General features: G+C 43.1%; 1 protein-coding gene across 1 annotated transcript in view; it reads left to right on the forward strand.

Annotated features, from left to right (window-relative positions):
* Positions 1-13,763: 13,763 nt before the first annotated feature.
* The window catches only part of LOC309555238 (complexin-3-like), a 76,675-nt gene continuing 62,596 nt past the window's right edge, over positions 13,764-27,842 (forward strand). Inside the window, exon 1 of the mRNA XM_082257135.1 lies at positions 13,764-13,974. Within this exon, the coding sequence (XP_082113261.1) occupies positions 13,805-13,974 (170 nt within the window). The 5' untranslated portion in view covers positions 13,764-13,804. The remainder of the gene's footprint in view (positions 13,975-27,842) is intronic.

Genomic DNA, 27,842 nt, shown 5'->3' on the forward strand with positions numbered 1-27,842 from the left:
GATGGGGTGACAGGTGACGATGACTGATGGGGTGACAAGTGATGATCACTGATGGGGTGACAGGTGACGATGACTGATTGGGTGGGTGACAGGTGACGATGACTGATGGGGTGACAGGTGACGGTGATTGATGGGGTGACAAGTGACGATGACTGATGGGGTGACAAAGTGATGATCACTGATGGGGTGACAGGTGACGATGACTGATTGGGTGACAGGTGACGATGACTGATGGGGTGACAGGTGATGGTGATTGATGGGGTGACAGGTGACGGGCGATGGTCACCGATGGGTGACAGGTGACGGGCGATGGTGCACAGCAGTACTGATGGCAGTCTCTGGTGACAGGTGAACTTTAGGCTACGTTCACATGTGAGCGTAGCGATCATGGGCAGAATCACTGCGATTCTGCCCGCGATCCGGAAATCATTGCAAATCGCGGGGCGCCTGTGCGTTGCCTGTGATTTGCAATAGCACCCCAAACGCTGTGTGATGTTAGCGCGATTTCCGATACTGCTAAATCGCGGTAACATCGCGCAAACAACGCATGACGCCCCAAAGAAACTCTTGTACCTTTTTTGGGCGTCATGCGATGTTTGCATGATGTTACCGCGATTCGGCAGGCGGAAATCGCGGCAACATCGCACAGCGTTTGGGGTGCTATTGCAAATCACGGGCAACGCACAGGCGTCCCGCGATATGCAATGATTTCCAGATGGCGGGCAGAATCGCTGTGATTCTGCCCGCGATCGCTACGCTCACATGTGAACGTAGCCTTATGGGTGTCAATTTCTGGGCACTGATGAGGTGACTGTTGGGTGACAGGTGCAATTGGGGGGGGGCTGAGGTCTGTGTAGGGACATTTATTTTTGTGCTTTTACATTGGTACAGGTGTACAGAGCAGTAACTCACTGTTTCTGGCTCTGCTCTCCTCACACTGGAAACTGTGTGAGGGGAAAAGAGCTAGTGTTTACATTTTGTGATCGGCTGTGAATGGATTCACAGCCGATCACATAGTAAACAGTCACTGTCAGTGACTGTTTACTACTGCCGGTGACAGCTGTGTTCCCAGAGAACACAGAGCCACCAACATGACCGCGCTGCGCGCTCCCGATCGCACATGCGCGGTCATCTTCTGGGCTCCTCTATTGTGATCGGCTGTGTCATTGGAACACAGCCGATCACATGGGAAACAGCCATGCCCATTGGCTGTTTCCCCCCCGCCGGTGACGGGCTGTGTCCCGGGAACACGCCGACACCGGCAGTGCAGGGCGGCGCGCACATGACCGCGCACCTGCCCTGCCTGAATGGGCCGCCGTCATATGACGGCGGGCGGGCGGGCGGCAAGTGGTTAAACACCTTCAAGCATTTCTTAGCTGCTCTGGTTTAGGGAGATGAACCAAAAAGAAATGCAGTCATTTTTATTCTTAAAGCTGGCCGTTCCCGCGGTTTCTCCCTCAGATGCACCAACGTGACGCTGGGCGCCATAGGATCAGCGATATATACTACCATTTACATCATGGCAACGTTCTTGATCAATTCTTTCTTGTGTGTGGCGTTTCCTGCCCTTGCCGCCTACTCCTTGCGCCCTCAGCTCCCATGGGAGGCACCTGGGTTCATGCCTTCACCTCCACTACCAGTTCACGCCAGGGCTACCATATATGGATCATACATCAACTATTGAAGAAGTGGCATACTTAGTCCACGAAACGCGTCAGTTTATGGATGTTATGACTGTACCCGACTACCATACATGTTTACCCATTGTTTTGCTGGTTTGGTTGAAGCTGCTTTGGGAACCTACTGTAATGTTCCGGTACCTTTGGTACCCTAAATTACACTTTCCACAAGTGTATGCGCCCCACCATTTACTTTTGGAAAGGTGCGCATACACCTTTAAGACTGGAGCTGTCATCACCCAGCGCCGGACTAGATGGCTATTTAAAGCGCCGGTTCTCACTCACATGTGTTCGTTTAAACACCCTTACCTGGATGCTAACCTTGCTTGAAGCTTCCATGCTTGCAAGCTTACTTCGCTGATGGAACCTCGCTGCGCTGATCCCTGTATCCCGCTACTGGATCATCCGCCTCTCCTGAACCACCCTTCGGCTGTATCGCTAATAGTGCTAAGTACCCCGCAGGGGAATTCTCTATAAACTTATACTAAGCTTACACTATCTAGCTCTGCATAGTAAAGACTGTTTATCACATCTGCATAACTAGATTGCTAGCTCTTGAGACTACTGCTACTTTTCTGCACTGGGTTGATCTCTTTTGTATGTCCACCTGCTATTCTATCATCTGCTATCATACAACATTGCTAAACCTTCCTGCATCCATCTGCTACTGTCTCACCTTCAAGTGTCTATCACCTACCACCTCCACTCAACCTATCCCTCAACCTTCATCATTGTGTTACCACATACATAAAGTCACTCTAGGAACCAGCTTGCTAATTGTGTGTATTTACTGGCTGAAATAAGACCTTCCACACATGATGAGTCATTGAGGTTGGGAATGGTATCTCAGCATATCTCTTACATGACTACTGACGTGGGACTATTTCTGCAGCTGAAAATCCACACCATATAAGAAACGCAGGAGCGTTACACCTACTCATCTTTTTTACAATCTTACAGATACTATGCATCATATTATGTATATCATGTTTGTACTTTTTGCTACCATTAAATGTGATATTTCCACCGTGCAAGCCTGGTCAGTGTCATGTCTCTCATATAAAGTCCCAACCTCTCTCTTTTTTGTCATTGAATTTAGGGATGGAGACACACGGCAAATCCCACCGTATGCCTCATATAAAGTCCCTCTTCTAAAGCTGGACTTAGGGCAGATACAAAAGACCTATAATAATGCAGCGCTTTAATTATTAACACACCTTTTTTTTTTCTTCTTTGGGATATATTTTTTTCTTCTTTGGGATAATTATTAACACATTAAATGTATTTTTTTATGTAGTTTGACCTGAATTTGACCTGGTATTGGTCTCTTGCAACCACTGTATAGCAAAGCTAGAGTGCGAAAAGAGGGAACAATAAAAGGAGATAATCATCAGTTATTAAGCTGACAAGCATGCTGATAGGAGAAGAAACCGTAATATAAAGATAAACTCATCACTGTGCTGCTTCTCCTTTCACTGTCCTCTGTGTCCAGTAACAGACTTGCGTGCATCCAGGGTGACTTGGGCTCAGAGAAAGTGGGTTGGATTATTCTGGCCATAAGACATGGAAGATCAACCTGCAAAAAATATGTATTAATATTGCACTAAAAGCTGTTTTTTATATTATCTTTTAATGTGCTATTCATTTTTAGCTTTGTTATTTGTGGCCAGAGATCTGCTTTAAATAAAATACTCCTGTGACCTTTTTGTAACCACGTCCACGTCCAGTCTACATTCATGCATGGTAGCAAAAGGCTGCATTGACATCTTAGGTTGAGTTTGCTGATGGTGACAACCTACATAATGGATGTTAACAAAGCCACTTAAAGTTTCCATTGGAAGCCCTTTGACAGGGAAAATATGCTGCAGAAAAAGCGCATGAAGGGAACAGGGCTTTTTTTCAACCCTGATGCCCCAAGGACCTCAATGGCAGGATCACCAGTTGGTTAAAAAAAAGCTGCAAATCTCAAAAGTACGTTAACATGTTTAGGCTTCATGTACACAAAGCCTAATACGGCATCGGGAAAATGCAAAATGCAGCAAAATTTTTACCACATTTTGCGGCCTGCGTTTAAAACCTTGCTATCCTGAACATACTTTCGCATTCAAGAGACAGAGGTTGAGGGAGGTTAACCACAGCAGCTCCTAAATGATCCTAAAAGCCTATGTGTACATGGACACATAGGCTTTTATGGAGTTGTGCGCAAGAGCTTTGCCAAACAAATGCCAAAAGCAAATGTACATGAAGCCTAAAGTGTATTTATGATTTTAGTGATTGGGTGTCACGTACCTGGTAGGTGAGCCTGACGTGTAGAGGAGGGCCTCTCGTACAACTCCGGCTCGTGGGCCTCTGATAGTGAGACAGTGGCCACAGGAGCACGGTGACGTAGGAGTGCCTGTAATCAGTCCAGTAGTAGCGGGCTGGTATGAGGCTGCTGGGAGAAAGTTTGCTGGGCTGGAGTTGTAGCAAGCCGGATGAGCAGGATGCAGGGTCAAACAAGCCGGGTAGGTAATGGTCGGGCAGGAAGGACATAGACGAGAGGCAGCAGAGTAATCGGGTCACAAGCCGGGTCGGTACCAGGAGAGCAGCAAGGCAGGACCAACAGGCAGGAGCGAAATCCAGAAGACAAGCCAGGGTCAGGGTAGGAATCAGACAAGCACAGGTTAGAGACAACAAGCCGGATCAAGATCAGAGTCAGGAACAGTACACAGGAAGCTGCAGACCAAACAGCAATGAATCCATGCAGAGAGTCAGTTTAAATAGCCAGTTTGGCGCCATCTAATGGCGGGAAGTTCCAACTACCTTATGGACCAGACTTCTCTGACATTGCCCCCTCCAAATGGGCAGCCTCCGGGATGGCTGCGAAAGAAGGCACAAATCAAGTCTGTGGCGTGCACATTATGTGCAGGTTCCCAGGAATTTTCCTCTGGACCATACCCCTTCCATTTGATCAGATACTGTATCTGACCCCTTCTCTTCCTACAGTCTAGGATAGCCTCAATCTCAAATTCCTCATCCCCGTTAACAATTACAGGTGCAGGGGGTCCTGATCTGCGATCAGAGAAGGGATCTGGCACTGCAGGTTTTAACAATGATACACGGAACATTGGGTGTATTCTAAAGGACTCTGGTAAGGTTAGCTCATAGGAAAGATCATACATTTTTCTCCTTACCGGAAATGGTCCTACGAACTTCGGTGCCAGCTTCTTCGAGGGACATGCCAACTTCAGGTTTGTTATAGCGAGCCATACTTGGTCTCCTGGCCGTAGGAGTAGCTCTCCCCTTCTTTTCTTATCAAACACCCTCTTGTTGTCCTCTTGTGCCTTTGCGACGGTTTCCTGTAACAACAAGTTATTAAGGGAGAAAAAATCCAGCGTACTCTGGACGGCTGGAACAGAGGATTCTGAAACAAGATCAGGTAAGAAGGTAGGGTGAAATACATAATTAGGGAAAAATCGGTACTGCTTGGTGGCGGAATGACTGGCATTGTTATAGGAAAACTCTGCTAGCGTCAACAGTGATACCCAGTCGTCTTGGACGAAGGAGGTAAAGCATCTGATGTACTGCTCCAAAGTTTGGTTAGTCCGCTCTGTGTCCATTGGTCTGTGGGTGATAAGCTGAAGATAATGAAAGTTCAATTTTTAAAGTTCCGCACAAAGCTTTCCAGAATCTGGATGTAAACTAGACACCCCAGTCTGATACAATGTTTGCAGGGACTCCATGGAGCATGACAATTTCTTTGACAAAAACCCGAGCAGTCTCAGCAGCAGATGGAGTCCTCTTCAGGGGTAAGAAATGAGCCATCTTTGATAGGCGATCCGCTACCACAAAGATAGCGGTACAGCCTTCAGACGGTGGAAGTTCGACTATAAAATCCATGGAAATCATCTTCCAGGGTCTGTCAGGTACGGGCAAGGGTCTGAGTAACCCCCAGGCCTTATTACGAGTACTCTTACTCCAGATGCAAGTTGTACATGCATTTACATAGGCCTTGCAATCTTTTTCTACTCCCGGCCACCAGAATGTGCATTGCACCAACTCAGAAGTCTTGTAAATCCCGAAATGGCCTGCCAAAGGATGGTCATGACAAATTTCTAGGACAAATACCCAAATTCTTTCTGGTACAAAAATCTGTTCCCATTTCCATAACAGTCCATTCCTTGCCTGTAACGTGACCCCTGGAGGGCTGTGTGTTCCTGCAGAAGCCTGCTGTAGTTGTGACAGAAGGTCAGATTGCAACAATAGAAAGTTCCCGGCTGGTAAAATAGTGTCTGGAACTGGCAAGTCTCTAGGGTCCTCAAACATGCAGAACAAGGTGTCGGGCTTGGTGTTCTTTGACCCTAGTCTGTAAGTGATGTGGAATATAAATCTTGGGGAAAAAAAAGTGCCCAGCGGGCTTGGCGTGGCTTGAGGCGTTTTGCTGATTGCAGATATTCCAAGTTCTTATGGTCTGTGTAGATCAGTATCGGGTGGGTGGCTCCTTCCTGAAAATACCTCCATTCCTCCAAAGCGGCTTTAATCACAAGGAGCTCTCGATCTCCCACATCATAATTTCTTTCTGCTGGGGTGAGTTTCCTTGAAAAGAAGGCAACCGGATGGACCACATCCTTGAGGCCTTGACGCTGTGATAGAACTTCTCCCACTGCGCTTTCTGATGCATCCACCTCCACGATAAAGGGTAAGGATGAATCTGGATGACTTAGGACAGGAGCAGTGGTGAAACATTTCTTTAATGTCTCAAAGGCGGCCTGTGCCTCAGTAGTCCAGCAAAAACGAATACCCTACTTGGTGAGATGTGTAATAGGAGAGATCATGCCTGAAAAGTTCCTGATGAATTTGCGGTAGAAATTGGCAAATCCTACAAATCATTGGATCCCTTTCTTGTCCGCGGGAGCTGGCCAGTCAAGGATCGCTGAAACTTTCTGTGGGTCCATCTTGATTCAGTCAGTGGAAAGAATTAACCCCAGAAACTCGATGCTTCGTTGCTCAAAGTTGCATTTTTCGGCTTTGGTATAGAGTCCATACTGGTGCCTACGGTGCACCTCTAGGGAAACAGAAAATATAAGGATGTCATCCAGGTAGACAATGACAAAGATATCAAGGACAAGCAGTCTTCCATTCATCCCCTTTTCAGATACGGACCAAGTTGTAGGCCCCTCTCAAGTCCAATTTTGTAAAGACCATGGCAGATTTCAGCCTTTGAAACAGTTCAGGAACCAAGGGAAGAGGATAGCGTTTTTTCACTGTGATCTTGTTTAAGTCGCGGCAATCTATACATGGTCTCAAGGAATGATATTTTTTCTCTACAAAGAATATACCTGCACTGGCCGGTGAGGAAGAAGGCCGGATAAACCCCTTATGCAGGTTTTCATTGATGTAGTCCTTCAAGGCCCCTAGTTCCCGTTTGGACAAGGGGAAGATGCATCCAAAAAGGATTTTGGCTCCAGGAAGCAGCTCGATGGGGCAATCATAGGGTCTGTGTGGAGGAAGAGCATCTGCTCCCCGTTTGCTGAAAAAATCTAAGTATTCATGGTAGGGTTTAGGAACCACAATTCTGTGTCCGAGTCAACGCACAACAAGGTAGTTGATGATGGAACTAACGCTGTTATGCAATGTTCTTGGCAATATGGTGACACAAACTGGAAATTTCCAGAGTTCCAATCAGTGGTGTACCTAGAGCATTTGGCACCCGGGGCGGATCCTATATCTGGCACTCCCCCAACTTTAAAATGTAAAAACACCCGCAAAAAATTGTAATGTTTCCAATAATATTTAGTGCACAAATTTCACAGCCCCCCATCACAGTGCCCTTTGCAGTCTGCCCCCCCCCCCCTGTCTCTCTAATCACAGTTCCACCTTTTGCACTCTCTGCCTCCCCTGCGCAGTCCTACCTTTGGCATAAACAGATAGCTAATTCTATTATCAATGTGTTTAAGTTTGAGTAAGAGATTGGAGACATGCTAAAAGAGATGGTCAGAGACTACGGACCTAATACAAGAGAAATTAGAGATGTGGTTCTAAGACTTAGACAGAATGAAGATCCACAAATGTAATATGCGTAGAGATCTACAGGCTGGCTTGGACTCCCTTTGTAACAATAAACAACTAATAATCAGACCAGCGGACAAAGGGGGGGCCATAGTCATCTTGGATAGACAGGATTATGAAACAGAAATGTATCGTATACTCGATGACCGTCTGAAATACACCCCCCTCTCAAAAGACCCCAAATATCAGTATAAACAGGAACTGGAATCTATTGTAGATAGAGGTCATCAGCTGAACATCTTGAATAAAAAGGAAAAACTCTTTTTAGTACCTAAGTGCCCACGCACACCTATAATATATTATCTGCCAAAAATTCACAAGTGTCAGGTTTCCCCCCCGGGGCGTCCCATAGTCAGTGGCATTGATTCTGTGACGTCCCGGGTGGGGAAATATATTGACTTCTACCTACAACCGTTAGTGCAGAATATGCCTTCGTATATTCATGATAGTAGACATGTAATTAATTTATTATCAAACATCACCCTTACTAAAGACATGTGGATGGTTACGGCTGACGTATCCTCACTTTATACGATCATACCACACGAATTAGGTTTGGGTGCGGTCTGCATGTTTCTAAATAGAGACTCCACATTACCGTTGGCGCAGATCTCATTTATTATGGAACTATTAGATTACGCCACCAAACATAATTATTTTTGGTTTGGGGGCCAGTTTTTCAGACAGGACACAGGTGTCGCAATGGGCGCTAAATATGCCCCGTCCCTGGCCAATCTGTTTATGGCCCAGTGGGAGGAGGATGTCATCTATGCCCACAGCAGACCACAGGTTCTGTTGTGGGCTAGGTACATCGATGACATCCTCCTCCTATGGGACGGAACTGAGGAGGATTTAATTTCATTTTTGGATTCTTTAAATAATAATTCCAGGGGCATCTCTTTAAATTATGATAGAAGTCAGACGGTTATTAATTTCTTAGACTTGTCTATTGCCATTCATGAAGGCACTTTCTTACCTCTACACATTTCAAGGCAATGGATAGAAATGCCTATATACCAGTTGACAGCTGTCATCACAGTTCTTGGCTAAGGGCAGTACCTAAAGGCCAATACATGCGTATTCGTCTCAATTGTTCTAATAAAGCTGACTTTGAGAGGCAGGCCCAGGTACTCATGGAGAGATTCATTGATAAGGGCTATGATCAAGACTTTCTGCGTTGGTCCCTGGAGCAAGTAAGCCAGATGGATAGATCCCAGATGTTACTAACACGTCCCTCTGGCGTCCTTGAGGAATTCACGTCAAGTCCTTCCTTTATTACTACATTTTCCAATCAGTCTATGGGAATAAAAAAAATTGCTTATGCGTCATTGGCACATCTTAAACAATGACCCAATTTTAAAAAATGTCTTACCAGAAAAACCGCGAGTCATTTTTAAGGGTATACCAAATCTGCGTGATGTGTTGGCACCCAATGTGATTGAAACCCTTTTAAACAAACCTACTTTTTTACATCAGCTGTATGGCTTTTACAAGTGTAATAGGTGTCAAGTTTGTCGCTTGAATCATATAAAACAAAAAAACACCAAAAGTTTTGTGTCTACAAGCACTGGAAGGTCATATAAAATTAATCCTTTCATTTCCTGCACGAGTACTGGAGTGGTATACCTCCTCCAGTGCTCGTGTGGGTTTCAGTATATTGGGAGGACCAAGAGTCCCTTATTTGTGCGCATTAATGAGCATATCGCTAATATTCGAAAGGGCTTTAGAAACCATTCGGTTTCTAAGCATTTTTTGATATCTCATAATAAGGACCCTTCAAATGTTATTTTTTTAGTCATTGACAAGTTCAGTCCAAAGTGGCGTGGTGAGCCGTTAGTGAGGGGCCTTTCTAGGTTGAAAATGGCCTGGATCTACAGAGCTAAGACTTACACGCCCTTTGGACTCAACGTGGACACTGATGTCAATGCGTTTATAGATAACGCTTAGCCCCTTTTTTCTTATTGTTATTTTTAATATACATTTTTATTTTAATTTTATGTTTACGATTGAAAACCTAGGCAGGGTATCTGTATGTTGCCAATTGAGATGAGTAATGATGCATTTATTATGTCCCTCTTGTGACCTAATGTGAATATGTTCGATATAATTTCCGAACTGATACAGTTATGGTCAATAGTGATGAGTGATGACACACATATTCTGTCTCCTTTTTTGTCATTAATAATTTTCTAAATTTTTAAATATTTTTTTGATTTGATTAGGGATTAGTTTGGTTATGTATATATTCATTGTAGTGTATTGGAATGCATTTCCTTTAGTGTTTTTAATAACATATGGAACATTCCCAGTGTGACCTGTGGGCAGTTTGCGTCCAGTCGACTAATAATATATATATACTTAATTTTTTGTGGTCATCATACATTTAAGTCAATTGTTCCTTGCTACTGGTATGATTGCATATTTGCTTATATAATTTGGTTCCATATGTTCGTATCTGGTTTGTGTCTGCCAATATGGTACTGGAACAGAAACTTATTGCTGTTCGGCACACTAGATACATTTGGTCATACTGGCCACATTTTTTAGTTTTATTAAAATTTTGTTGAGGATTCCTATATTGTTTTAAAAGATTTGCATATTATAAAGTAATCCCAATAAACTTTTCATTTTGTGAGGGCACGCCATTGCAGTATGCCTCAATAAAGATGGCGGACGGTTTTTATCCCAGAGGTCATGCTGGGTGGATCCCTTTTTACAATTGTATTTAACAGGTGTCGTCAGTGCGCCGCCCGTACCTTGAGAATGTCAATTCTGACTAAACGTACGTCAGTCGCAGCGTGCTGACGTCACCAACACGAGACGTGAGGACAGGTGTTTAGAGCCGACCGGCCGGCGGCTTTAATTTAGCGCTTACCCTCTGCTGTTTATTAAGTGTTACTCTTTGTATTTTACAATAAATGTTATGGTTTTACACTATGGGGCATTTTATTTCCTATATGTGACCGTATAATTTTACGCCTTTGGGAATATCCTTGGATGCAATATCTTCCTCTGGTTGGGACCTATGTATTCTGTGCTTCTGAGGGGATCAGTATCTTTGTCAGCACTTCATTGAATATCCACCTGTTGGAACCTGAAACATCCATGCTCCCGAGGGGATCACTATTTATTGTCTGCATCATCTAATCATACTTCTGGTAAGCAGTTGTGTATGTTGGTGGTGGTGACAGCTGTGGACTGGATTCTTTTATACCTTGGACCATATCCCCCTTCTTTTGGCTACCTATAATATCATACTGGCATCTGGTTTTTGGCACCGTAATTTGTGCATCTGGTGAGCAGTTTGTATGTGTGGGGGGAGGTCACGCGTATGACTGAACTTGGCAGCTATCTGGATATATATCTTTCCTTTGCTACTAACACATGTGTGTTCGGTAAGCAGTTTGTTGTGTCGGTGGAGGCCTTTGTTTTTTACTTTAGCACTTATTTTCTAATTTACACATATAGGTGACAATATTTGTGGTATGTGCACCTTCTGTTACCAATACAGTATCACGCTATGAGTTTTGTATTTTTATATGCACATGATTGACACCCATTGAGTACATTGTGTCATCTGAGGCCGGAATGCACCATAAGGGTCTTCCCCAATCCCTGGTCATACGGTGGATCTGGAGAGTTATTCATCATCTTTTCAGGCGTTTGAATTTACTGTTTCTGGTAAGCAGTTTATACATCTAGTGTCAATCCCTTATTGAAGAGCTGCACATCAGTTGGATGCACTTATTATATACAGAATATTTGGACACTATTTGCTTTGTTTTTCACATAATTTTCTAATTTTTACTATGGGACTTTACAAGGACTAGTGTATGTAATATATACAAAGTCTTTTTTTATTTTACGTTTTTTAGGTGTTTGTCACACTTTAAGTTGCTGCTTTGAAATTTTTATTATTTAGCGTGGTTACCCCCCTCTTTATTATTTGATTTACAAAAACAACATCCCCTGGACTGATCTTTGACTGAGCCAAGAACTTAAAGTACTAAGGTTTCTGCTTGCAGTTGCTACGGGTAACCCAATCCTTACCCGCTTGCCGACCGTTGCATGACTATTTACTGCGGCAGTCAGCCCCCTACAGGCAAAATGACATAGGGCTACGTTGCTCGCCCACGAGCGCTCCCACCCCCGCTCGTTCACTAACATCCCCGCGTGAGTGACCGGCGGCTCCGATGTCCGCCGGTCACTCACGATCTCCCGCTGGAGAGGGAGAAAGGCTGGCGGCTAATGTAAACAAAGCCGCCTGTCATTCCCCCTGGTGTAATTGCAGAGATCATACGATCCTGCTATGTAGGATCATATGTCTCTGTGGTTACATCACAAGCCACGCCACCCCCACAGTTAGAATCACGCCCCTAGGGATACATTTAACCCACTGATCACCAATAAAGTTAACCCCTTCCCTGCCAGTGTTAGATAGTTACATAGTTAGTGAGGTTGAAAAAAGACATCAGTCCATCCAGTTCAACCTATGATGTGTGTGTGTGTTTGCATATTTATAGCACTGATTACTGTAGTAATGTCACTGGTAGCCCAAAAAGTGTCAAAAATGTTAGTCAAGGGTCCAATCTGTCTGCCCCAATGTCGCAGTTCCGCAAAAAAAAACGCCGCCATTACTAGTAAAAAAAAAAAACAATAAAAATTATATAAATCTTTCCCGTAGTTAGTAGACGCAATAACTTTTGCCTAAATTGGCCTAAAATGTTAAAAAATTTAGATTTTTACATTTTTTTGGGGGAATTTCATATAAAAAATGAGAAAAATATTGTTCTTTTTTCAAAATCGTCGCTCTTTTTTGTTTATAGCGCAAAAAGTAAAAATTGCACATCAATGATCAAATACTACCAAAAGGAAGCTCTGTTTGTGGGAAAAAAAGGACATCAATTTCATTTGGGTACAGTGCCACATGCCTGCGCAATTGTCTGTTAAAGTCATGCAGTGCCGAATCGCAAAATAGGCCCTGGTCTTTGAGCAGCCAAATCCTCCGGGGCTTAAGTGGTTAAAGTGTAATCTTCAGCAGCCCTCTAGGGGGCAGTGCTACAAAAAAAAAAAAAAATTTAAAATGCAAACGCATACGTTACTCCCGCACACATATGTAAACAGTGATTGCACCACACAGGTATTGTCTCGAATGTCAAAGCGAGAGCTATAGTTCTAGCATCAGACCTCCTGTGTTACTTTAAACTGGTAGCCTGTAAATGTATTTAAAGTGTTGCCTATGGAGAATTCTAAACAACGTAGTTTGCCATCATACCACAGGCAGATGCAATTTTAAAGGGTGACATGTTAGGTATCTATTTACTCAGCGTAACATCACCTTTCACAAGATATAATAAATTGGGATAAATATTGTGGTGTTTTTTTTTTTTTTTTCTTCAATAAAGTGGATTTTTTTCCAATAAAATTGTGTTTTAAAAACCACTGCACAAATACTGTGTGACATAAAAAATTGCATCACCCATCATTTTATTCTATAGGGCTTATAATTAAAAAAGTGTATATAATGTTTAGGGGTTCTAAGAAATTTTCTGACAAAAAAAAAAAAACAAAGTCGATTTTTATATGTAGGAGTAAGTGTCAGAATGGGCCCGCATACAAAGTGGTTAATCCAAGTTCTGATAATGTGAACGTGATAATCAAAATAGAAACTGTCAATACTATGATTTCTCATTCAAATCAAGTAAATACTGCCTGTATATAACCTCTTTGGTTTTAAAGCTTTAAATTGGGGATAACTTGAGCAGCTTCGGGGCTTAACAGGAGGGAGTACATGGACCTCTGCAAAAGGAATACAGTTATCTCCACCTCACTAATACTTAATGCCTTAAGCTGGTTTAGGCTGTCTGTGCAGGGACACATTCACCTTGCACTGTAACAGAGATATCAACAGGCAAAAGAACTATAGAACTCCTGCAAACCTAATTAGAAATGGTTAATTTCCATTTCATAAGAATTAACATCATATAATGAAATAACATTTAAAACGTTGAGGTTTCTGTAGCGTTTAGAAGAAAGAAAATTTTTTCTTCACTTTTTGCTATATAAAAAATACAAACATGGCATTTATGCTAAAAGCTATGATGGGATCTTCTATGAAGAATCTGGAAAATAAACTTGGGGGAGAAACAGAGACAAAAGAAAATCAAGATGGGAAAGAGACGGCAGAGTCTAAGGGTATGACAAGAGAAGAGTTTGAGGAATACCAAAGACAGCTGGTGGAAGAGAAGTAAGTTTTCTTCAGCTCTCAAAAGTGTAAATTGAAACATATTTGGTGACATATATGAAAAAAATGTAACCCATTTTTATCTCTAGAGCAAAATTGTAAATTGCATTTATCAACCAGTGTAATTAAAATGCTGCATTAGGGTTAGTTAAAGTCAGTTATATAGATGATGAACTACAAAAACAAAATTTGTTCCTGTTGATATGAATATTCTGTCTATTGTTACTACTTGTTTTTTGATTTATCACTTGTAGATGAGTTGCGATCTTTTACTATATACACAGAGAACTTTAAGAGTCGGTTCACACTGGGGCGACACGACTCTGTACTACTTTGGGGGCGACTTGTGCATTCCCATGCACCACGACTTCGGAGCGACTTGCAGGGACTTCACATAATGGAAGTCTATGCAAGTCACTCCGAGGTCGCCCCGAAGTAGTACAGGACCCTTTTTCTAAGTCAGAGCGTCTTGTGTCGCTCCTATTATAACGGGTCCTGTAGCGGTCAACGGACCGCGAGGGAGCGCGACTTGTCAGGCTGACAAGTCGCCTGACAAGTCGCGTTAGTGTGGACCGGCTCTTAGAAACACATACTGAATAGTGATAGGCGAATCTTTCTGTGATGCAAATCTTGTTAAATTTTTTGAAAATATGACCTTAAAAGGAGTACCCCTGAAGTCTATCAAGGTGCGGTCATGCGACGCTGTACCCAAACAAAATTTTCCTCCTTTTTTTCCCACAAATACAGATTTCTTTTGGTGGTATTTGATTTATTGTTTGCGCTATAACCAAAAAAAAGAGCATCAATTTTGAAAAAAAAAATGTTTTTCACATTCTGCTATATCTATATAACATCTTTTAACATTTAGGTTTCTGCTACATATTTTTGGTAAAAAAATTGCAATAAGCGTATTTTGATTGGTTTGTGCAAAAGTTATCGCATCTACTAACTACGGGAAAGATTTATATAATTTTAATTGTTTTTTAATAGTAATGGCGGCGATCTGCAATTTTTTGCAGGACTGCGACATTGCGGCAGACAGATCGGACCCCTAACTGGCATTTTTGACACTTTTAGGGGTACCAGTGACATTACTACAGTAATCAGTGCTAAAAATATGCATTGTTTCTGTAATAATGCCATTGGCAGGGAAGGGGTTAACCCTGTTGGTGATCAAAGGGTTAAATGTGAGCCTAGGGGAGTGATTCTAACCATGGGGGGGTTGTGGCTTCTGAAATGATCATAGAGACATGTAATCCTATATAGCAGGATCACATGAGCTCTGTGATCATCCCAGGGAGAAGGACGGTCAGCTGTGTTTACAACAGCCGACTGTCCTTCTCTATCAGTGGGGAATGATCGCGGGTGTCAGGCGGCAATCGGAGCTGCCTGACACACGCATCTGCTTCGCCCCCTAGACTCCCCAGAGCGAGCGCCGTACATGTACGGTGATTTGCCTGGGAGCGGCTGCCTGCCGCAGTACATCTGCGGCGGGCAGTCGGCAAGCAGTTAAAGGATAATAGGCAAACTACTCTGAAAAAAATCGAAGGGTAGCTGGGCATTGCCATGGGGGAACCTGTACCAATGCAAACAAATAAAAAAATGAAGAAAATACTTTTTGGAAATATATGACTCTTAGCAGTCAGGATGTTGCAGATGTCTTGCTTTTTTGGAAAACTACAAGAATGCAGAGACAGGAAATTACATCATAGCTATATAGTTCCATAACAAAAAACACTAGCACTTAAAGTGGTTCTAAAGGCAATACATTTCTTGCCTCAGTGCTAGTGATGGACGAACATCGGCCGGGGCGGTTCGAGAACGTTATCCGCAAACTTTCTCAAACGTTTGCGAACCGCAAGTTTGCGGCGGGCCCCATTGACTTTAATGGCAGGCAAACTTTAAAAACCTTCAGGTCATATTTGCAGCCACAAAATACTTACTAGCTGTGCACAAATAGTCCCACAACATGGACATTGTCATAACAGAAGTATTGCTATTGGAAAAGTTGCCATAAAAATTTTTTATTTTTTTTTTTCAGCAAAAACATTTTTTTTTTTCTAAATCAGCCAGAACTGACAGCAGCCGGTAAATACATATAGGGTCCATTCACATGTCTTCAAAATGGGTCCGCATCCGTTCCACAATTTGGCGGAACGTTTATAGACCCATTGATTTTCAATTCTAGTCTGAAAAATTAGGCATTCACAGGATAAAGAAGTAAGTGTCAGCCAGTACAGGCCCCAAAAATTAGCCAACAGGCGTTTACCTGACAGCAAAGAATGTTGTATTCTGTGGCTGGAGGTACATTAGGCATTCACAGGATAAATAAGTATGTTTTGCTCATTACAGCCCCCAAAAATAAGCCAACATGCGTTTACCTAACAGCTAAGAACGTTGTATTCTGTGGCTGAAGGTACATTAGGCAATCACAGGATACAGAAGTAAGTGTCGCCCGGCCATTACAGGCCCAAAAATTGTCCCACATGCGTTCACCTGACAGCGAAGAACGTTGTATTCTGTGGCTGGAGGTACATTAGGCATTGACAGGATAAATAATTGTCGGCCATGAAAGGCCCCAAAAAATTAGGCATTCAATGGACATAAAATGCATTTTATGCTGCTGTATTTACTGAAGACAAGGACCATGAATTGTTATGGGTGGATGGCAGTCAGGCGGATATTTGTGGCCTGTCATAAGGAATTTTAATCAAACATGGTCTACTGGTCACATGTGTTGAATTCCTCTGAGATCCATGCCTCATTCATTTTTATAAATGTGAGGTAGCCAACACTGTCATGAGCTAATGAGTTCTTTATTACAATTATCCTACTATTACTGTCATGAGCTAGGCGCTTATTGGTCACAACCCCCCCTGCTGCGCTGAACGTCCTTTCGGACAGGACACTGAATGGGGGGCAAGCCAACAGTTCCATTGCAAATTGTGCAAGCTCTAGCCAGAGGTCAAGCCTGCCCATCCAGTAGTCCAGGGGTACATCACTCCTCAGAGCATCCACATCGGCCGTTAACCCGATGTAGCATGACACCTGTCGGTCTAGGCGTTCCCTAATGCTGGATCCAGAGTACAGCTGTCGATGGGTTGGCTGAAAGAATGATCTCATATCAGAAGTGACCAACACATCTTCAAAACGCCCTCTTCTTGCAGGCACTGTTGGATTGGTACCCGCAACTGTTTCTCTGTGAGTGGAAATTCCTCTGCCAGCGCACGCAAAAGCAGAATGCAGCATTTCTCGAAGCAAGGCCTGGAAGTCCTGCATTCTGACCGCCCTCTGTGATGGTGGTAACATTTCCACCATTTCTTGTTTGTATCGGGGGTCTAAGTACGTTGCCACCCAGTACTGATCCTTGCCCTTTATGCTTTTTATACGGGGGTCCCTCTTAAAACACTGGAGCATGAAGGCCCCCATTTGCCCTAAACAGGAAGCGGTGTAGGGGCCTGGCTCCTCCCCCCATCCACGGACAACACAAGGGATCCCAGAAAGGTTTAAAGCATGCTCTTCTTGCTCCTCCTCATCTGCCCCGGCACCATCCTCCTCTGACTCCTCTTCAGACTCCTGTTGTTGACTTGTCTCAGATGGAGTAGCACCCCCTCATTTAACATTGCGACTTCCTCATCTTCCTGCTCCTGCTCCTCGATGGCTTGATCAATGACACGACGCAATGCACACTCCAGAAAGAAGGCGTAAGGTACGATGTCACTGATGGTGCCCTGGCCGCGACTGACCAGTTTGGTGATCTCATCAAATAGCCGCAGAAGTCTGCATGCGTGGCGCATGAGCAGCCACTGGCGTGGTGAAAAAAACCAAGCTCCCAGAACCTGTCCTGCCGCAGAGTTCGTACAGGTAGTTGTTAACTGCATGTTTCTGCTGGAGCAGCCTATCAAGCATATACAAGGTTGCGTTCCATCACGTCTGGCAGTCACAAATAAGAAGCCTGACGGGTAGGTTGTGTCGCCGCTGAATGTCAGCAAGGCGAGCCATGGCTGTGTAAGATCTTCTGAAATGGCCCGAGATTTTCCTGGTCTGCCGCAAGACGTCCTGGACCCCAGGGTATTTGGCAGCGAATCACTGCACAACCAAGTTCAGGACGTGTGCCATGCATGGCACATATGTAATTTTGCCCTGTTTCAGCGTGCTCAGCAGATTGGCGGTGTCAGCCACTGATCTGCCTATGAACGCAAAGCTGAAGGGAGTGCAGGACCAGTGTGGCTCTTGGCTTCTAGTCACAACAGACCCAGCACAGCATGGCAACGTTTCACCTGGCATGTGGAATAGGTTCTGGGGATCTTGGGCAGCGCAGCGGAAGAGACGGTAGCAGCGGAAAAGGAGGAGTCAGCCGAGGAGGAGAGGGAGGATGGAGTAGGAGGAGGAGAAGAAGAGGTAGGCCTGCATGCAATCCGTGGTGGTAAAACCAAATCTACACGGGTGCCACGGGTTACATGTTTGACGGCCGTCAGAAGGTTCACCCAGTGGGCAGTAAAAGTTATATACCTTCCCTGCCCGTGTTTGCTAGACCTTGTGTCTGGGGTCAGTTGTATCTTGGCATTGACACTGTGTGCCAGAGATACATTCTTTTGCCGCTAAACATGGCCATACAGCTCTGGAATGCCCTTCTGTGAGAAATATTTCCTTCCTGGGACCTTCCATTGTGGTGTTCCAATGGCCACAAATTTCTAAAAGGCCTCCGAGTCCACCAGTTGATATGGCAGTAGTTGGCGGGTTATCAGTTCCGACAAGCTAGCAGTCAACTGTTGGGCAAGAGGGTTAACCGGCGTCATCATTTTTTTATGCTCCAACATTTGGGCCACGGAAGCCTGCCTTTTTCCAGAACAACGTGAGAATGGCATGATGGAAGGTGGAGTGGAGGACAATTGTGAGGAGAGAGAAGGAGAAGGAGAAGAGGCTGGACGGTGAGAGCCTGGAGCGTGGCTTTGTGGGTTCTGACAGCGTTGCTCCCACTGGGCTCGGTGATGGGAGTTGGGGTGCCTTCTTAAGGCGGTCGTCCCTAGGTGAGTGTTGGGCTTACCACCACTTATGCGTTGACTGCAAAGGCTGCAGATGGCAACACTATTGTCAGCAGCGGACACATTAAAAAAAGCCCACACTACGGAGCCATGTGCCGGAGTCCTGGGAGCCCCAGATGTGACTGTACATGGTTGATGGCTCGCTCCTGATACATTAGCAGTCTGCTTTGTCCCTCATGTGCAATGTAAGTTCCGCCTGCTTCTCCTCCCTATCTGCTGGTCCATCTCTCACTCTGAACTCCCCTCCTCTTCCCCTCTTGTGGTCGCCCACTTGACGTCCATAGACACGTCATCATCGACGTCACCTTCCCCACCACTAACATTCGAGAACTCAGAGTAGGCAGCAACAGCAGGGACCAACCTCCTTTGGCTGATCTGGGTACTGTCGTCAGACTGCTGGGTGGCGGCTGTTGCTACCTTCTCTTCCTGATCCGATGCCAACAATGGCTGCGCATCGCAAATGTCTTGTGATGGATCGGAAAATAATTCCAGTGACTCAAGAAGAGGGTATATGGTGGTGGTGGTGTTGGTGGTGGTGTCTTTGGGGATGCAAACAGCAGAGAGTGAAGAGGGTGCAGATAGAGAGAATGAGGAGGGTGCAGAAGAGGAAGGCTAAGTGAGCCACTCAACCAAGTCTGGTGCGTCCTTTGACATAATCGAACGCACCTTCTGAAACTTCACACTTTAGCTCCGGCCTACTGCTCCTGCCCTACCCCTACCACCCCTGCGTAAGGGCCTGCCTCTTCCTCTGCCTGTCATTTTTTTAAATTACCCTGTGACAAAAGTCTCTAGAGAAGCGCAGTGTATGTGGAAGAAGGTATATAACACCCCGCTTCAATCTGTGGTTTTTAGGGGCCACTGGTCTATCACACCAGTTCTACAAAAAACTGGCCAGTAACTGTTGTCACTGTGTGTAACACAGTTAACGCAGCAAAAGAGGCAACATTTTTGCAGGACACAAATACACTGTTATACTGTTAGATAACACCCCACTTTAATCTGTGGTATTGAGGGGCCACTGGTCTATCATGCCATTTTATACCAAAAATTGGCCAGTAAGTTTGGCACTGTGTGTAACAGAGTTAACGCAGCAAAAGAGGCAATATTTTTGCAGGACACAAATACACTTATAAAAGTATACTGTTAGATAACACCCTGCTTCAATCTGTGGTATTTGGGGGCCACTGGTCTATCACACCAGTTCTACAAAAAATTGGCCAGTAAGATTGGCATTGTGTGTAGCAGAGTTAACACAGCAAAAGAGGCAATATTTTTGCAGGACACAAATACACTGTTATGAAAGTAGACTGTTAGATAACACCCCACTTCAATCTGTGGTATTGGGGGGCCACTGGTCTATCACACCAGTTATACAAAAAAAATGGCCAGTAAGTTTGTCACTGTGTGTAGCAGAGTTAACGCAGCAAAAGAGGCAATATTTTTGCAGGACACAAATACACTTATAAAAGTATACTGTTAGATAACACCCTGCTTCAATCTGTGGTATTTGGGGGCCACTGGTCTATCACACCAGTTCTTCAAAAAATTGGCCAGTAAGATTGGCATTGTGTGTAGCAGAGTTAACACAGCAAAAGAGGCAACAATTTTGCAGGACACAAATACACTGTTATAAAAGTATACTGTTCGATAACACCCCACTTCAATCTGTGGTATTGGGGGGCCACTGGTCTAGCACACCTGTTCTCCAAAAAATTGGCCAGTAAGTTTGGCACTGTGTGTAGCAGAGTTAACGCAGCAAAAGAGGCAATATTTTTGCAGGACACAAATACACTGTTATAAAAGTATACTGTTAGATAACACCCCGCTTCAATCTGTGGTATTGGGGGGCCACTGGTCTAGTACACCAGTTCTACAAAAAATTGGCCAGTAAATTTTGGCACTGTGTGTAGCACAGTTAACGCAGCAAAAGAGGCAACATTTTTGCAGTACCCAAATACGCTGTTATAAAAGTATATTGTTAGATAACACCCCACTTCAATCTGTGATATTGGGGGGCCACTGGTCTATCACACCAGTTCTACAAAAAATTGGCCGGTTAGTTTTGGCACTGTGTGTAGCACAGTTAACACAGCAAAAGAGGCAACATTTTTGCAGTACCCAAATACACTGTTATAAAAGTATATTGTTAGATAACTCCCCGCTTCAATCTGTCGTTTAGGGGGGCCACTGGTCTATCACACCAGTTATAATACTTTTTTAAAGGTGCTTTTGTCACTCTTTGTAGTTGTAGTATCGCTGCAGAAACGCTCACCACACCAGTCACAATGCTGCACAGTGCACAATACAAATCCACTATAATATGCTTTCTATATTATAAAGTATATTATAAGTGTATTACACCCCTATATAGTGCACACCAAAGAATAGTACACCTATACCGAATACCAATCCTTGAAAGGACTTTTGTGGACCTATAACAGAGCGATCTGTGTCACTGACAATCTGTCCCTTCACCCCACAGAAAACCTCTCCCTACACTGACAAAAGAGACAATATAGATAGTACACCTATACCAAATACCAGTCCTTAAAAGTTTTTTTGAGGACCTATAACAGAGCGATCTGTGTCACTGACAGTCTGTCCCTGCTGCACACAGCAAACTGCTTCCTACACTGACAAAAAGCAGAATGTAAAATGGCTGCCAGCTCAGGTCTATTTATAAGGTAGGGGGTATGTCTATGTGCTGAAATGTCTCAATTGGCTGTCCTGTTCCACCTGATGGATGTGTCATGGGTCAAAGTTCTCCCCAATGTAAACTAATATGGCTGCCGCAAACAGTGCCATATGTTCGCAAGATCCGCGAACTGCGAACGAGCAAAGTTGGCCACGAACCTACCAAAGTTGGCCACGAACACCATTGCACAGAGCAGGTTAGTATACCATGTTCATTATTAAAAAATAAATAAATAATTTACAACAAAATAGTAGAACTGCTAATCTCAGTATAAAATATAAACATGGTTGTTGCACCTATGTCTGTATGAACAGCATGCTATCACTCCTACTCAACAACAAAGCAAGCAAAATCCTCTCTTGTATTTGGAGAGGTATGGACTGCAGAGAGGGAGACATCATATTGCCCCTGTACAAATCATTAGTAAGACCTCATCTGTAATATGTAGTTCAGTTTTGGGCTTCAGTTCACAAAAAGAATATTGGGGAACTGGAGAAGGGGCAACCAAACTGATGAGAAGCATGGAGGAGCTCAGCTATGAGGAAAGATTAGAGTAACTTAATTTATTCTCTCTTGAGAAGAGAAGATTAGGGGGGATATGATCAAAATGTATAACTATATAAGTGATCTATATAGTGAATTAGGTGTTGAGTTATTAGCTTTAAGGATATCACAGAGGACCAGGGGGCACTCTTTACATCTGGAAGAAAAGAGATTTAATCTCCAAATACGGAAAGGTTTCTTCACAGTAAGAGCTGTGAAAATGAGGAATAGTCTTCCTCAAGAGGGGGTTTTGGCCAGCTCAGTTTATTGTTTTAAGAAAGGCCTGAATTCTTACCTAGATACACTCAATATACAGTAACTGGATACTAATATTTATAGGTAAAGTTGATCCAGGGAATATCCGATTGCCTTTTAGGGAATTATTGTTTTGCCCCTGCTGTAGCAAATTGAATCATGCTTTATTGGGGTTTTTGACTTCCACTGGATCAATTGTGGGTATAGAATGGTATATATAGAGGATTGTATTTTTTTTTCCCTTCTGTTGGTTGAACTAGATGGACTTGTGTCTTTTTCTCAACCAGACTAACTATGTAACTAACTCTCATATAAGTCCCATCTTCTGAGTTCTGCACAGTATTGCCAGCCCCCTGAAGTGAAATTTACTGGCAGGACACCAAAATTTACAAACGGCACCAATTTTGTTTCAGGCAAAAATCATGAAATTTACTGACAGAGCCACACTTTTTTCCGACACTGCAAAAAAGTACCTAAAATTACCAATTTTTGTGCTAAGCAGTGCAAATGTGAATATTTTAACTATAAACATATACAGTATCTCACAAAAGTGAGTACACCCCTTACAGTTTTGTAAATATTTTATTCTATCTTTTCATGTGACAACACTGAAGAAATAACACTTTTCTACAATGCAAAGTAATGAGTGTACAGCTTGTATAACAGTGTAAATTTAGTTAAAATGTCCAGATTGGGTCCAAAGTGTCAATATTTTGTGTGGCCACCATTATTTTTCAGCACTGACTTAACCCTCTTGGGCATGGAGTTCACAAGAGCTTTGAAGGTTGCCACTAGAGTCCTCTTCCTCTCCTCCATTACGACCTCACGGAGCTGGTGGATGTTAGAGACCTTGCGCTCCTCCAACATCCATTTGAGGATGCCCCACAGATGCTCAATAGGGTTTAGGTCTGGAGACATGCTTGCACGGTCCATCGCCTTTACCCTCAGCTTCTTTAGCAAGGCAGTGGTCGTCCTGGAGGTGTGTTTTGGGTCACTATCATGTTTGTATACTGCCCTTCCACCCAGTCTTTGAAGGGAGGGGATCATGCTCTGCTTCAGTATGTCACAGTACATGTTAGCATTCATGGTTCCCGCAATGAACTGTAGCTCCCAAGTTCCGGCAGCACTCATGCAGCCCCAGACCATGACACTCCCACCACCATGCTTGACTGTAGGCAAGACACACTTGTCTTTGTATCTCACAAAAGTGAATACACCCCTCACATTTTTGTAAATATTTTATTATATCGTTTCATGTGACAACACTGAATAAATTACACTTTGCTACAATGTAAAGTAGTGAGTGTACAGCTTGTATAACAGTGCAAATTTGCTGTCCCCTCAAAATAACTCAACATGCAGCCATTAAGGTCTAAACCACTGGCAACAAAAGTGAGTACACCCCTAAGTGGAAATGTCCAAATTGGGCCAAATTAGCCATTTTCCCTCCCCGGTGTCACGTGACTCGTTAGTGTTCCAAGGTCTCAGGTGTGAATGGGGAGCAGGTGTATTCAATTTGGTGTTATCACTCTCACTCTCTCATACTGGTCACTGGAAGTTCAACATGGCACCTCATGGCCAAGAACTCTCCAAAGAGCTGAAAAAAAGAATTGTTGCTCTACATAGAGATGGTAGTTGAATCCTATCACTCAGTACCTAGTGCAAGTGGCCATCATCTCGATAATTAGATACAAAAAGGGGTACCCCCAAAGGTTTGGGACTTTAAATGCCACTAATAGACTGAAAAGATTGGACAAAAAAGTATAAAAAGTATAAATTTTATTACAAATCAACAACATTTACATTGACAATTTATATATACCCAGCAACCAGCTGAATATACAGAGAATTAAATTTGCATGCAATAACAGACCAGTTTCTGTACAGAAGACTCCTAAGAACCATTGGTGGAGAGAACCGGACCAGACCCTACGCGTTTCGGGTGTAACACCCTTCTTCAGGGGTAAACCAAAGTTCAATACACTAATTGTACCTATATGAATAAATTCAATTTAGTATGATACAGATAAACACATATTCAAAAGGAATTCCATTTCTATGAGAAGTGTCATCATCTTTACAAGTAACGGTACCTACCAAAGGAAGTCCTTCTATAGAGGTAGCTGGTCTGTTGATTAAAACGGTATACAACCGAAAAAGGAATGCCAAGTCTCACATAAACATGGTTCACTGGGAAAGAGAGCAGTATAGAGAGTGGCTGGTAGATGGTAGGACTGTGGGCACCTCAGTGATCCAAAGTTAGTCCTGAACGGTCCTTAATGGGCATCTAGGTCGGTATAAAATACCTGGAATCAGTCAAATAGACAAAGAGATATGTATGTAGTTGTGTTTTAGTAACTAGGTGTCTAAATGGCCATCTACCAGCCACTCTCTATACTGCTCTCGTTCCGGTTCTCTCCACCACTGGTTCCTAGGAGTCTTCTGTACAGAAACTGGTCTGTTAATGCATGCAATTTTAATTCTCTGTATATCCAGCTGGTTGCTGGGTATATATAAATTGTCAATGTAAATGTTGTTGATTTTTTTCATGTAATAAAATTGATACTTTTTATACTTTTTTGTCCAATCTTTTCAGTGTATTAGTGGCATTTAAAGTCCCAAACCTTTGGGGGTACACCTCTACATAGAGATGGCCTAGGCTATAGGAAGATTGCCAAGACCCTGAAACTGAGCTGCAGCCTGGTGGCCAAGACCATACAGCAGTTTAACAGCACAGGTTCCAACCAGAAAAGGCCTCACTGTGGTCGACTAAAGAAGTTGAGTGCACGTGCTCAGCGTCATATTCAGAGGTTGTCTTTGGAAAATTGATGAAGGAGTGCTGCCAGCATTTCTGCAGAGGTTTAAGGGGTGGGGGGTCAGCCTGTCAGTGCTCAGACCATACTCTGCACACTGCATCAAATTGGTCTGCATGGCTGTTGTCCCAGAAGGAAGCCTATTCTAAAGATGATGCACAAGAAAGCCCGCAAACAGTTTTCTGAAGACAAGAAGACTAAGGACATGGATTACTGAAACCATGTCCTGTGGTTTGATGAGACCAAGATAAACCTGTTTGGTTCAGATGATGTCAAGCGTGTGTGGCGGCAACCAGGTGAGGAGTACAAAGACAAGTGTGTCTTGCCTACAGTCAAGCATGATGGTGAGAGTGTCATGGTCTGGGGCTGCATGAGTGTTGTCAGCACTGGGGAGCTACAGTTAATTGAGGGAACCATGAATGCCAACATGTACTGTGACATACTGAAGCACAGCATGACTCCCTCCCTTCAGAGACTGGGCTGCAGGGCAGTATTCCAACATGATAACAAAATACACCTCCAAGACAACCACTGCCGTGCTAAAGAAGCTGCGGTTAAAGGCTAAAAGTAAAAAAAAAAAAGTAAAAGGGTAAAGCTGAGGGCTAGCCAAGCATGTCTTCAGACCTAAAAGCTACTGAGCATCTGTGGGGCATCCTCAAACGGAAGGTGGAGGAGCCCAAGGTCTCTAACATCCACCAGCTCCATGATGGCGTTATGGAGGAGTGGAAGAGGACTCCAGTGGCAACTTGTGAAGCTCTGGTAAACTCCATGCCCAAGAGAGTTAAGACAGTTCTGGAACATAATGGTGGCCACACAAAATATTGACACATTGGGCCCATTTTGGACATTTTCACTTATGGGTGTACTCACTTTTGTTGTCAGCAGTATAGACAATAATGGTTGTGTGTTGAGTTATTTTGAGGGGACAGCAAATTTACACTGTTATACAACCTGTACACTCACTACTTTACATTGTAGCAAAGTGTAATTTCTTCAGTGTTGTCACAAGAAAAGATATAATAACATATTTACAAAAATGTGAGGGGTGTACTCACTTCTGTGAGATACTGTATGTGTATGCTTTGCTTCTAAATATTTGACATGTTTCAAATCAGGCTTCTTTTCATTCCATAGCTCTTTTGGAGTTTTCTTTGTTGCTTTTCCGGGTAAGTGGCTTTGAATATAGCATGTTGTTTTTATTGCCTCTCTCCGGAAGGTTGTTGGCATATCCTCATCAAGAAACATGCTTCTACCACTTTCATGTAATGTGCAGTTTATTATGCAAAAAACATTTTGTTCTGGATTGTATGGTACAGTATTTTACATTAGTCTGGAACCATATTCCTCAGAACATCTTGCGTTTTACCAATTATGTACTTTAGTATGTGACATTATCTGTGCAGAGTATTTTAGCCATTTTGCCAAATGTGTTGTTTACTGTAAGATATTGTTCAGGTTTATACGAAACTTCATCTTTTTATGTTTAACAGATCATAGGTTACCTTGAGTACTCATCAACTAATATGAGAAAATAACTTTTTTTTCTGGACTTTTCTGGACCACATAGATCTGAGTGAATTAAGGTGGTATTAACCCAAAAGCATATATTTATTATATTACAGTTTACCTATTCTTAGATGTGAGGGTTGCAATAGTCTTTTTCTAGGCTTTCTTTCCTTTATTTTCATCTGGTGATCCAGCCAGTAAATTTGTTGTTTTTCAACAGAACAACCACTGACAGTTGTGCTTACAAAGATCAGCTTTTATTTATTCATGTAAAACATTTAAACCAAAAGAAAAACAGCTCTTTCTGTCAGTGCCGGATTTAAAATGGGACAAAAGGGGCAATTGCCCTGGTCCCCACTGCCAGAGGGGTCCCCAGACTTCTTTTAGAAAAAAAAAAAATGAAACTTATTTTCTTGTCAATTTCAGCAGTGTGTTAATCGAGGAAATTGTCCAGTTTGCAGCCTTTGCCAAGCACCCATCATGTCTCACTCCATCTCAACAGGCAGTTTTATTATATGATGAAGGGCTTGCTGATAATTTTTCAGGTGTTATTATAGCTCTTAGAATATTTGCGCATGATAGTTACTAGTTGTACGGGAAAAAAGGCCATTGAGCAAATTGGCACTGATAAAGAATCATCTGAGAACCACAATGACCCATGAGTAACTAAATGCTCTGTGCCTACTGTCTGTCGAGAGCAGTATCCTCAAGATGATACAGTTTGATAAGTTAAAGATTTTGCAGATGCTAAGTGCAGGAAGAAAGACTTTTTTTGTATATATTGTAGTGTGATGCATAACTGTGATATATGACTTGCTACAGTCAATAAAACAGCAAGAAAAAAAAAATCAGAAGTGTCTTCTTTGGAACCTAACTTATATATTTTGTTAAACAAATGCAGTTCATCATTCAGTTCACTTTTTTATTTATCATATAGTTTAATTTCTATGTTGAGGAGCCCCCCAAGGTCTACATCCAGCACTAGTTGCTGCAACTGCTTGCGTAACAGTGTGA

The sequence above is a fragment of the Pelophylax lessonae genome, assembly GCF_965119305.1.
Source record: "Pelophylax lessonae genome assembly, chromosome: 1".
NCBI classification, from domain to species: Eukaryota; Metazoa; Chordata; class Amphibia; order Anura; family Ranidae; genus Pelophylax; species Pelophylax lessonae.